Source organism: Fusarium poae (assembly GCF_019609905.1).
Source record: "Fusarium poae strain DAOMC 252244 chromosome Unknown contig_3, whole genome shotgun sequence".
NCBI lineage: Eukaryota > Fungi > Ascomycota > Sordariomycetes > Hypocreales > Nectriaceae > Fusarium > Fusarium poae.
In genome coordinates this window covers 155,138-167,808 of record NW_025408661.1, presented here as the reverse complement: position 1 = coordinate 167,808, position 12,671 = coordinate 155,138, and the positions used below count along the sequence as shown (strand labels likewise).

Below are 12,671 nucleotides of genomic sequence, written 5' to 3'. Positions count from 1 at the left end.
ATAATCTATGAACCAGGAACGACCTAGTTAGAGTAGTTACATACTGTGCAATCTTCTCCTCGTGTGCATGGTGTTCAAGGTCCCATGTATCAAGTTCAGCCGCAGTAGGGGGGCAGGAAAAGCAGTTCTAAACATAACAACCATAATCTCTACATAGAGATATATGCTGGGAGACCTCGCCAGAAGTGGAGAATTACCTTATAGGATCTCATGGTTACGCCACCCAAGATCATTTGAAAAGGAGATCGTTAGGTACAGGCAATCATCTAGTCACGAATCAAAACAGTTTCGCGTACAAATAATTTGGTAAAAACATAACAATCTCACTTCAACAGTGCCAAGAAGTTGCTGTCCATTTCTCCAGAAATCAGCATTTTCATCGTTTTTGTTGGAAATACGAACTAATACTTATATCAAATCAAGATAAACGTCTGAATCCGAAACATGAGCTTGTTGATCCATCAGGCCGTGCACGTAACATTCCCCACGCAGGGTATGTCCTTGTTGGTTCTCGAAAACAACAAACGGTGTCTTAAGGCCATGAATTAAATATATGTCCGCACCGGGGGAGGCATGGGCTGACCCCAATCCTAAACGACCTTTTACTGTAATGAACATTACCCTGTTCCGACAGACTTCCTCTGCAAGGTAACGGTAGCGTGCAAAGCCCTCGATCGACTGTAAGGCGTCGTCCGGAATCCAGGGCTCCGAGCTCTTGCCAACCACCTTCTTCCAATGTTCAAATAAAGTAGGTATCTCATCTTGGTTCACGTTTAGAGATCCACGTTCCGTAAGTGTCACTCTTGCGTCCATAACCAAAGTTGATGAGAACATAGTCTCGAAGGTATTACTGTCCAAATGCTCTTTGGCTAGTTCGTACCATTGTTCGAAAATGTCATTCTCAGTCATTTGGAGATCCTGGCAGAAAGATAGATAATAAGGCCAGCCACACCCAGCTATCTGATCTACCAGAAGTGCACGAACATGCAATCTCTGATTGTCGTCGTCGAAAAAATAATCTGCTTTCGACAGGTTTGCTGCAAACTGGGATTTTACGTTGTACCCGGGATCAGGCAAAAGCACGAGCGGCCTAGACTGCACGCGCCAGTCGGGCGCCCATGAAGATACATCGTCCGCCGGGAGTCTGGGTTCAAGCACAGGCGTGCCGGCAATGTAGTAAAGTGAATAATTCTCTGAATCGCCGCAGCCCGAGAAGTGAAGGATGTCCAAGCTGTCAGCAGTTGAGCCGATTTCAATATCTCCTGTTAAGACACGCGACGTGCTGATCGCGTAAAGCGCCTCAGATGTACCGCCAACTTATACTTATATGTCATTTCAACCAATCAAGGATTATTTCGAAATATCCAGGTATCCATATATGAATGCAGTTGTAACCCATTTGCGAGCCTACACAAACTCGCTGCCTTGTTTTCGATGACTGGTCTAACTCAACCATAAAACCAATAGAGAGCCGTGTAAGAGGTGCTGTCCACGCCCTTGGCCTTGCAGCCGTGAGAAGCGCCACCTGCAGTTAAGACGCGATAGACACGGGAAACACCTTGGCTACCTCCGGCATTCACTAGGTAGAGCCAATCAACAGCACCAGTAACTTCAGGACCAGCTGCAGCAGAAGATGGTGCCTTGATCCCTTCTATCTTCTTAGCAACGAGGAGCTGGTTGACCTTGTCAAGATCGAAGGTGGGGACACCAGCAGCATTGAAGAAGTGCCGACCAAGATAGGGGATGTTTTTACCAAGGCTCTTGACCTTGAGAGACTGTTTCGTGGGGAAGGGATAGCTGGGTAAAGCCCCACCGTCGCCATTGCGGTTTAGAGGAACTTTTCCGGTATTCAGGACAGCAGAGGGGAGGGAGGCCCACTTCTGTGCTGTTAGGGATGAACGACCTTGACCCGGGTAGAGATAGGTAACATCGTAGAGAACCGCCAAAGCACCCGCAGCTATCGGGTTGCCACCGGAATCAGCGCAGCTGTAATTCTCAATACCGAAGCCAAGGGCAATGTGCTTCAGAGTGTCACCCCGAGGAGGAGCGGAAAGCTCAGAGGCTGTGAATGACGTTAGTGAGAAACAAAGCATATTGATTGTAGGGCCGAAAATGGACCACCACTCACAACCGCCGTTGACAGGAAGAACAGGAACAGGCTTTCCGGCCTTGCAGGTCGAACTTGGACCATTGTACGGGACAGGCCAAGCCAAAGCCAGAGTAGCCAAAGCCAGGACGAGTAGAGAGTGGCCGAACATCGCGAAGGCTCCCAGATGTGACCAGATGATTGAATTTAACACTTTGAGATGCCAAATCTATGGTCGCACATATGGAGGAGGGGAAAGCATGGCGAAAATAGAACTTTCTAGATCGACAAGAAGCTGAAGAAACAAAGTGTATCGTTAGGAAATGCAGAAGCGAAAAGGAAGGGAACTGGGTCATATACACGCCTCAGGGACAGCATCCATAAAGGCAGGGATAGTGATCATAAAGGTAATGAGAAAGCGGTTCTAGCGAATGGCGTTTTAACCAGGATGCTTATGTCATAAACGAACGCCATGGTACAAAAAGGCAACGTGCATAACGAAACGAAACGAAACAGAGGCCAAGGTACGATCGATCACTTTCGATAACTGGAATCAAGTTCTGGCCCAAGGGTCAATTGTCTCATAGATCTACTGCACGTAAACAGAAATACAACGGGACATGTGACATATGCAGAGCGTTCTGTGACCACTTGTTCTACGCATGAGCTACCCTCGGGTGCAAATCAATAGTTTCCCGATATATAATTTGATATTCGAGGACGAAGAGCGTTACAAACTAACTAAGGAGCTAGGGAGAGCTAAGGAGGACGGAGAGGAGGGAAGAAGAGACTGGAAGGTTTGAATGAAGAAAATAGAACAACCAAATGGAAATAAGAAAAGGATAAGAAAGCAGAACCCGATCGGTATCGCGCCCCAGAAATTGCTCTTTAGCGCTCTGGATGCCGACTTTCATTGCTATTTTGTGAAGTAATAAGCTATCCGATTTCCAAATAGTATTCAAGACATCCAGAGTCCCACGATCCTCCGTTACCGTTGTGGTTTTTATCATTGCCTGAGACCTGTTAACTGGGTGAACCTTTGCGTGATATTGGAGACTTACAGAAACGCCAGATCCTTTCGAAGAAGATATATGTACAAGAATAACCTCCCTGCCCCTGTGGATCTTTCATGTTTTGACCGTAATTTGGGCAATGGTTCTTAGGACAGATTTTGAATTTGTAGTCAACCCTGGACTTATCCTTTCCAGAGTCCTCGATGCATTTGTCGCCATACTTCATGCTGCTATCAATATCTGGTCTATCACAGAAATCGGCTATCATCCCCAGCACCATATCCCCATTCAGCTGTCCGTGTCCAATCAAATCTTGATCGTAAAGGCACGTTGCCAAACGCAGCTCATTCCAACTGAACGGGCTTGCTGTAGTCGTGGTCTTTGGGGTGCCCTTGGAAGGGGAAGTCACTAACGTGGTTTGTGTCTCTGCGGACGAACCTGTGGCTCCCGTGGCAGTTTGTTTCGTCGAGCCGTCACCGAATGGAGTGGCGAAACTGGCCGCCGTTGGCGTCGTATGTACGGACGTAACAGTCTGGTCAGACGCTGCATTCGAGTTTGTAAACTTTGTTTCTCTTGAGATGTCTTCAGTGGGAACAGTGCTGCTCGGATCTGTACTCGATCCAGTAAGTTCCTGTGCCTGTGATACAGTCGTAGTTGTAGCTGAAGCTTCTGTTAAGGTGGATGACTCGACTTTTTCACTTCCTGCTGAGTGTATCTGGGTTGAATGATCTTCGGGCAAAGTGGTGCGTTCTTCATTGGACGAGGCACCGCTCGGTTTCTCTGTTTCGTTATCATTGGATGCGTCTGTCTGTGACAGTGTTGACGATGGTGCAGTTTCTGGTTTGGTCGTACCGGTAATGGACGACAGAACAGATGAGGTTGCGAGTGTAGACTCCAGGCTTTGTTCGTTCTCTGTCGCCGCACCAGTGGTTGCAGACCCTACGCCGGTGGACGAGACATCTGGGAGGCTCGGCGTCCCTGTCAGCTCTTCATCTACAGTGGCGTATGATGACACCGCGTCCTCCGAAGCTGTTGGCAGTTTCGCTTCTGGGTCTTGACTTATCGTAGGTGTCTTTTCAGACGTACCTGCCGATTGGGCGGTCCCGGAAGTTTTTGATCCATCAGCTTTCCCAGGCCATTTGGTATCAGAAGCGCTAATTTCTCCATCTTCTGACAATGTCCCCGAGGGCTTCGATGCTGCACTCGTCGGCATGTCACTTATCGACTCAGGCGTCGGGTATCCCTCAGATTCGTTGCCACTGTCTCTGTTCTTTGTGGAAGACGGGTATGACACATCGGCAGATTGACTATCAATCCCCGTCGATATAGATGATAGGTCGGAGCCATAAGTGGCTGTCGTGCTGGTTCCAGTTGCTACCGTCTTACGAATGGTATGGGTAATCTGGAGGCTGTGCTCGTCACCACCACTACCACCACCACGACCATTATCATCATCGTGATTATCATCATCATGATTATCATCATCACTACCAACACTATCGGTAGCAGCAGCGGTCGACGTAGATACTAGGGTTTCTTGTCCAGCATTCGACGGATCTAGTATCGATGTATCTGGAATCCTAAGGGAAGACGGACACCCCTCTGTCCACGTTCCGGACCGAGATGGTCTGAATGTGACATTGTATGGTTCCTCAGGGTAGATCCTATCTATGCTTATTTTTGGGTTGAGCAACTGGATCTCTTGTTCAGTTATTCCCAAGTCCATTATGACTGTCCCGAAGATCTGGCCTGGCTTAGGATACCATACGCCTATATCACTGGGCCAGTCGCACTTCGCGTGAGCCAGAGCGACCAAAGAAACAACGATGATAGACTTCATCGCAAGGTCGTCTTAGCCTCGCATGACATGAGTGACCACGCGGTGATGAAAAGGGGCTGAAACCTGAGTTATATCCTTCCTTGTCACCAACAAGTCTGTTAGCGGACGTTTTGCGACAACGGGCGCCAGCCTTATTTCTATCTTCGGAAGGGATCTACCACTTCCAAGATGGAGGACTAATCGAGAGGGGAAGAAGCAGGATTAGAATGTCAGCCATGGAGGCGCTTTTCGGGCTGGGACTTTCCAATCGTCCCAAGAGTTTGACGCAGACAATATGGATATGGCACTGTGTGATGGCTCATGATGTAAGTCCACATGTGACTCTGTACAGCCGACTAAGCCAAGTACGAAGCGGCGACATCTCTACTGCTCTGTGTCCTGCTTAAAATCCACAAAATGCCACAGACCTTTTTGATTAGTGCTTGTTTGCAGGCCAAAATAGGTTGCATTGAGGAATGCGAAAGAGCAAAAGAAGTCTTGACATTCTGCAGCTCCACCAGAGTTACGGATTACATATCCAGTATAAGCTCTTAACACCATCCCACAAAAGTAGGGTCCGTTCAATGAAGAAGTGGGACCAAGGAACTGGTTTTGCCTCTGAGGCAGGCGGCTCGATGCTGGAAGTCTCATGTAGTTATCAATGCCGAACCTTGCGACCCGCCGACCTCATTCTGTGCGGAAAGTATGTAGAGGTTGATACGGGCCACATACGCGTCGCACAACGTCATCACATAGAGCCTTTGGAAACGAACCTTCGGGTGAGAGAGAAATGGATGGTCACCATGTGGCGAGCTCTGCATTCATTCAACTAAAAGAACACTCGGTCAGAGAAGGAGAACACATGGAATGAAGCGGAACTAGAATATGCTATGCTCCTAATGATTTGATGCTGCTAAACAATCGCCCCGAACACAATACCCCGCCAATGTGAAATGTTCCCGTCCTATCATAAAAGTATATGGTGCTCTCGAATCTCTTCACAAATACGAATAATCACGTCCATGGACGAAGCCTTGGATACATACGCTCCTCCAGCGTATGGGAAGGTGATGTCGTTTGGTTCACCTTGCAACATCAAGTTATGCTCGCGTGTAACAGCTATGTCGTCTTCGGGCTCATGTCGCTCTGCAGTCTCCACTGGGCTCTCCGGAGTACTAAATCGAAAGGCTTTGCGAACGCCGCCAATAAGAAAACTGTTGGCTAACATCCCAGTAACCTTTGAGTACTCCTCTTTGGATGCCTTGCAGGCTTGGGCCTCGATGTCTCGGCGAGATATCTCTATTCTTGTAGGGTATGTGCCGGATCTAGGGTCAAAGGACCAGATCACTCGTAGTGAACCGTATTCGAGTCGATCACGGATGTAAACGTCTATGTTGCCTGATTGAAAGACTGCATGTACCATATCATGATATGTATCAGAACGTTTTATCGCTTCTCCATGGAAAGAAGCTAGGCTCTCTGCAATTCTTCGACATCGCAAGTCGTCTTCATAGAAGAAGCTGAGAGGATAATTCCCGAGTGGTTGAGCCATGTTCGTATTGGTGCGTGTAGCCTTGTGGCGCCGGCTGAAGAATGTCAAATAAAACTGATACTATTCAGATATGATAGTGATCTGATTATGTGAATGGTCGAATGGTGATTTGAATCTTGTTGGAAAGGCACATGTACAATGAGCTGGGTTGCGTCCGGGGTACAAATAGTAATAAAGCCTAACACGGCAAGCAAGCTCATGGTATATTATGTAATAGTCAACGATACGTCTTTATGTAGTCGGGTGCGGTTGAAAAATCCCATACCATGCCATGCCGTCCTGTCTCCACCTACCTGTCTAGGGTAAGTCATACTTGTATGCCTACGTGAGGGGCTATGGAATTTAAATGGAAGCATATGAGATGAAAGTTTCAGGAACGTAATAGATGGCTCACCGTTGTGGTCAGGTGTCCATATAATCGTTGATAATGAGCCAGATTCAATTCCATGCGAGAACACAGGCACGACATCACGAAGCAAGTCCAAAAACCAACGCTTCTCACAATTTCAGCTAACGTACATGATAAGCGAGTGTCTCAGACAAGCGAGTGTCTCAAAAATCCCTCAACCTCCCCAAATTTTCATTCAACCATGAATTTCTCAACAACCAACAATGCCACGGCTTAATAACGAGGCGAATATTCTTCTTGCTCTTCAAGCTCTTCAAAATGACCCAAAATTAAGTCTCCGTCGCGCAGCAAGCATATATACAGTCTCCTGGAAAACCCTTGGTCGCCGCCAGAAGGGCATCCAGTCTCAACGCGATGCCACTCCCAAATCACGCAAACTATCTGACCTGGAAGAGCAGACCATAGTTCAGTTTATTCTCGACCTAGATTCGCGAGGATTCCCCCAGAGACTACGTTGTGTGGAAGAAATGGGCAACCGATTGCTCGCCGACCGCGACGCGCCACCTGTCGGCAAGCGATGGGCTTCCAACTTTGTCAAGCGACACAGAGAGCTCAAGACGCGTTTTTTTCGTAGATATGACTGTCAGAGAGCGAAGTGCGAAGATCCAAACATCATTCGAAACTGGTTTAGGCTTGTGGAAAACACAGTCGCCAAGTACGGCATCCGATCGGATGATATCTGGAACTTTGATGAGACTGGTTTTATGATGGGCGTCATTGCAAGCGGAATGGTCGTCACAGGCACAGACAGGCGTGGGAGGCCTAAATCAGTCCAACCTGGGAACCGGGAATGGATTACCATCATTCAGGCCATCAATGCGGAAGGCCGAGCGATCCCGCCGTTCATCATTGGTGCGGGCCAGTATCACCTCGCCAACTGGTACCGAGACAGCAACCTCCCAGGCGATTGGGCCATTGCGACGAGCCCAAATGGCTGGACCGATAATGAGGTAGGCCTCGAGTGGCTAAAACACTTCGACCGGTGTACAAGCAAGCGATCAAATAGTCGCTATCGTCTTCTGATCCTCGACGGCCACGAAAGTCACCACTCTATCGATTTTGAGAGATATTGTAAGGAAAACAAGATCATCACGCTCTGTATGCCACCTCACTCGTCTCATCTACTTCAGCCTCTCGATGTCGGGTGCTTTAACCTACTCAAGAAGGCGTATGGTCGAGAAATTGAGCATCTGATCCGATGCTCCATAACCCACGTTTCCAAGACCGAGTTCTTCTCGGCTTTTTATGCCGCATTTCAGGCCACAATGACGGAGGAAAATATAAAATCAGCCTTTAGAGGAGCCGGGCTTGTGCCTCTCGACCCGGAAAGTGTGGTCTCAAAGATTGATGTGCGGCTGCGGACCCCAACGCCTGCCGAGGAGGTAGCTAGCCCCTCAACCCCTTGGGTCTCAAAGACGCCAAAGACCGTGCTTGAAGCACAATTTCAGTGTGAATACCTCGATAGACGAATCAGGCGGCACAAAAGTAGCTCCCCGGAGTCAATTCTAGGAGCTCTCAAGTCTCTTGCTAAGGGAACTAAGGCGATAATGCACGAGAATGCCTTGTTAAGGGCTGAGAACCAAGACCTTCGACAAGCAAATGAGATACTAAGTCGGCGGCGGAATATGAAAAAAACCAGACTGCAGAAGAGAGGGGTGATGACAGTAGAGGAAGGAAGGCAAGCGATTGATCAGATGAATGTTGACGGGCAGGCAGTGGAAGAATCGTTGAGAAGTGGCAGTCAGGGAAGGTCGGTGCAAGCGAAGGAAAGGCATTGTGGAGTATGCGGCAAGATGGGGCATAACGCAAGAACATGTCAGATAGTTGTTTCAGTGTCTGAGGAAGAGTATAGCAGTTAATTTCAATTGATTTAGAGGTTCGTTGTGTTTTTGTGACGATTTACATCTTGTGGATCGATGTTTGTTGAGACACTCGCTTGTCTGAGACACTCGCTTATCATGTACGTTATATCAAATGCACAGGCGTTGTATTTGAATTGATTGATCTGATTGAGATATCTGATATCTGATTGTTAATCTGATCTGACGGCAGCCCTGGGGAAAATGATTTTGTAATTAATTCATGTCCCAGAAGCTTTTTAGGTTCAGTTTCCCTTCCAATACTAATCAATCACGTTACTATTTTAGCGGGCGAGAACAAAAATCGAAGATCGAAATTTTAAAACTGAACTTGGAATTCCCTGTAGAACACGCGTTTAAAAAATAAAAATGAAAATAAAAATAGGGTAGGTAGTTAGCTATCTTATGTGTCTTACACCAGCGGCTCTCCACCTTTTGCTGTTGCTTCAAAGACTCCCGTCACCTCAGTCTCCGTCAATGTTTTCCCCTCGTCGCTCTCACTCCAGTCGTACATTTCAATCCCCTTATCAGAACGTCTAAAGAGAAGTGCGCCATTGGAATCCTTCTCATCGACTTCTATGAATCTCAATTTGAACCCCATACCTTCCATATATTTGGGAATAAGCGCACATAAGAACGCGGTCAAGTCGGGCATCGGATACGCTTTGCCAGAGTATTGTCCGTCTAATGAGACGTTGTTTGCGACGATTTTGAGGGGGTCCTCACGGCAGTTGAAGCCCAGGATTCGCTTTTCTAGGCAATGCCCTCCAACATTCTTCAGGCCTAGTGCTGAGTATTTTATACTTTGCGCTGTGTGTGAAGGTACGACAGTAAACTTTAGGAATTCTGTTGATCGATTAAGCACTGCTTTGGCAGCCTCTCGGTTGAGGGCGATATTGAACTGATTTGCGAATAGGTTCGCCGACATATCGCAGGAACCCTGGCAATTGTCAGTACACGGAATCGGTCTATCGCAACTTGAGACGTACCACTTGCAAGTGGCATTTGATTCTGCCAGCCAGTCCTTTATCAAGAAACTGCCGCAAGATCCTCAAAGAGGAACCCCCAAAGAACCGAACACTTGCTGCAGCTTCGATTGCGTCATGGACAGCATTCAAGTCAAGGGGCTGTACAGACGTGTTCGAATTGCATTCCTCTTGTTCAATTCTTCTGATGCATCCCTCGTACCAATTCCGTAGGCTTTGTGTTCGCTGTGAGAAAGGCTCTTTCAGGATTTTGTCGTATGCCTTCAGCTCGTCTGCGCTCCGATTGACAAGCTCTTCGTGATGGTGAACGTTGAGATTCACGGGATTCCGAATCTCATCTAGGGTTTCAAAGTCCACGAAAACTTCATTCGAGTCGTTGTTCGACCACTCGGCTAAACAGGAAGCAAAATCCCAAGCAGTGAGACGTCCATGGAGTACAGCATCGTCCTTTGCACCGTATTCTGGTTTCGCGGCCATTTTGAGCTATGCTCCAGTCAATAAACCTCATAACACGGTATCCGAGGAAGGGGAGCTTACCAGGTGACGATCAGCTTTTGTGAGACCTTTGATATTATCAAGATCCACCTGCTCGATAAGTCCACCCAAAAGCACCTTGAAAGGATTCCCCAGAGACGGAAAGTGCTCTTGTATCAAATGTTGGCATCTGGATACTTGCTTTGCTGTCATGGATAGTCCAAAGCACACTTGGCGAGGCTCTATAATCCAAATCAAGCGAGTGTCCGGCCTTTTGTGTGTCGCCTTCCACAGTGCCATAGCGGCGGCTAGGTTGTCCGAGTCAATGGGGTCATTGTAATAAATAAAAAGGGTTGCCCCCATGATGAATATTCTGATAGCAATCTGTGTTCGTCAAGTTGGGAAAGTGTACTGGTGTTAATGCTCGAGGGTTATGAGGGCCTATTTAAGCAGTTTGTCGTGGGAAGAAAATATGACCTTTCAGATGACGCTAGTTTGTGTATGCAATGGAAAATCGCCTGAACAAGCAAATGCCTTGTCTGCCTTGTGAGCGTCGTGAAACAGCTTTGGGCACAGCCTGGCTTGGTTCAGATAACGAACGTACTATCTAGTAGCAGTAGCAGCAGCAGCAGCAGCAGTAGTAGTTAGTGGTAGTGCGGGGTGAGAGACTGAGCCTGAGTGATTTAAATTTGACCTATCGAGTAGTGCCTCTGCGACTGGCGCAAAATCTTTTCAATCACCTTCTTCGCCAGCTTATCTATATTCTCAATATCAAATCCCTTCCTAAACTCGATATTGTCCCAAAGGACATGTTTCCGCTTACTATCTTGTAGAAAATACTGGTCTCTATTCACAAAATAAAGATAGACGTGTCCGCCAGGATCACCTGAAGATGGCGAACGTCTTGAATTCTTCAGAGTCCCAACCCAGCATTGCTCGTTCTTCAGTTGCGGTCGACGCCCGCGCTGTTTGTCTGTCACATGCTCTAAGCGAGTAGGTGGTGCCTCTGTCACAGAAACTTAGCTTCTCTTTCTCAGATTGGGCCAGTGTGCCCAACAACCTCGAACAACCAAGTTACTTGACTTGGTTGTTGGACACACTGGATTGGGTACCTGGACACTCACGACGTCGGCGGTGAGCTACCTTCCTCGAGGGTTTAGCAGTAGATCCAGGCATATGTTCGGAACACGTATTGTGAGGGCCAAATTCAAGCAGCTGGGACGAAAATGGTGGAGTCATGCGGGGTTTCTCGAGAGTGAAATAATCCACGACTTGACGGGTCTATGGCGGGGGGCGACTGACAGTAGTAGTGTTCATTACGCCCGGGAGAACGGATCTCATAGGGCCTATAGCTACGCTAAGTTATCCACGTATCCCCCGCTTTTCGTCCACTCTACACAAAAGAAAGCCCTATGAATGAATGAATGAATGAATTTATTCCGCCCGGGAGGATACGCCTCATAGGGCCCGCAACATTAAGTCTCGTTACATTCTTTTCCGACTTCTAGCCCTATAACCCTCAAACATCACAATCCCTACTCCTCGCCACATTTCCCAGCCTCGCTTGTCCCTGCGACCCTTCGATGACTGCACGGGCGCGCTCTCGTGTTTTGCTCAGCAGTGTCTGTGGGGCACAAGGGGGGCGTCGTCTAGGCGCACAGGACCTGTGTGCTCGGGGCACAGCCCTCCATGACTAAGCATTCATCATTTATGGGCGGCCAATACATGGGCACCTAGGTGCCCAAATAACCTTGGGCATCCCCCCTAGGGCACGCAATATTATTGGCTCAAAATTCCCCACACTTTGACAAAGCACTAAAGCCTCAGCCGGCCTTCATGACTCGTACGGCAGGTACAACAGCACTAACACCTGAGATTGTGTTAAGACATTTGCTTCATCGACTCAACTACAACACCGTCATTGATACCTGGAGATGATATTGCATTGGAATTAAACGTATCTGGACCAAAGAATATAGTCACTTCCTATCTAATAATCAAGTCGTTTTGCGCGCTGAATTGACATGTGTGCTGTGCTCTTACTCCTCACAGGGCGGCCTTTGGATCAGTTTTCATGCTGTCGACTCTGCAACGCTCCGTGGACCTATAGAATCGTGTTCACCGCAAAATAATGTGTTCAAGACTTTAATCACCCGTTAACCCACAGTTAGGCTACAGCTGTATCTTTGAGCTCATCCCCCGCCTATCTGTCCAGCAACAGCTCTCCAAAGTAGCCCTAACCGTCCTGTTGTAGGCTATGTATTGGTGCCACGCCTAGTCAGGCGGCGCACCTGGGTGCCCATGTATTGGCCGCCCATAAATGATGAATGCTTAGTCAGGGGGTTGTGCCCCTAGCCTGCTGACGGGGGGGTCTGTGCCCCGAGCACACAGGTCCTGTGCGCCTAGACGACGCCATGTATTGGTGCCACGCTTAGTCAGGCGGCGCACCTGGGTGCGCAACTTTATTTGGGCA

The 12,671-nt window shown here is 48.1% G+C and overlaps 4 protein-coding genes across 4 annotated transcripts; all 4 read right to left on the bottom strand.

Annotated features, from left to right (window-relative positions):
- Window positions 1-408: 408 nt before the first annotated feature.
- On the bottom strand, window positions 409-2,258 carry FPOAC1_013678 (uncharacterized protein; the record flags this gene model as incomplete). The annotated part of the gene is made up of 3 exons (XM_044858019.1): window positions 409-1,316; window positions 1,454-2,062; window positions 2,129-2,258. The coding sequence occupies 3 exons, from the start codon at window positions 2,256-2,258 to the stop codon at window positions 409-411; spliced, it is 1,647 nt and encodes a 548-aa protein (XP_044700843.1).
- Window positions 2,259-3,022: 764 nt separating this feature from the next.
- On the bottom strand, window positions 3,023-4,939 carry FPOAC1_013677 (uncharacterized protein; the record flags this gene model as incomplete). Its single annotated transcript, XM_044858018.1, has 2 exons — window positions 3,023-3,099; window positions 3,148-4,939. 2 exons carry the CDS (start codon window positions 4,937-4,939, stop codon window positions 3,023-3,025), a joined length of 1,869 nt encoding a protein of 622 aa, XP_044700842.1.
- Window positions 4,940-5,885: 946 nt separating this feature from the next.
- On the bottom strand, window positions 5,886-6,470 carry FPOAC1_013676 (uncharacterized protein; the record flags this gene model as incomplete). The annotated part of the gene is made up of 1 exon (XM_044858017.1): window positions 5,886-6,470. One exon carries the CDS (start codon window positions 6,468-6,470, stop codon window positions 5,886-5,888), a length of 585 nt encoding a protein of 194 aa, XP_044700841.1.
- Window positions 6,471-9,150: 2,680 nt separating this feature from the next.
- On the bottom strand, window positions 9,151-10,498 carry FPOAC1_013675 (uncharacterized protein; the record flags this gene model as incomplete). The annotated part of the gene is made up of 3 exons (XM_044858016.1): window positions 9,151-9,678; window positions 9,728-10,207; window positions 10,262-10,498. The coding sequence occupies 3 exons, from the start codon at window positions 10,496-10,498 to the stop codon at window positions 9,151-9,153; spliced, it is 1,245 nt and encodes a 414-aa protein (XP_044700840.1).
- Window positions 10,499-12,671: the final 2,173 nt, after the last annotated feature.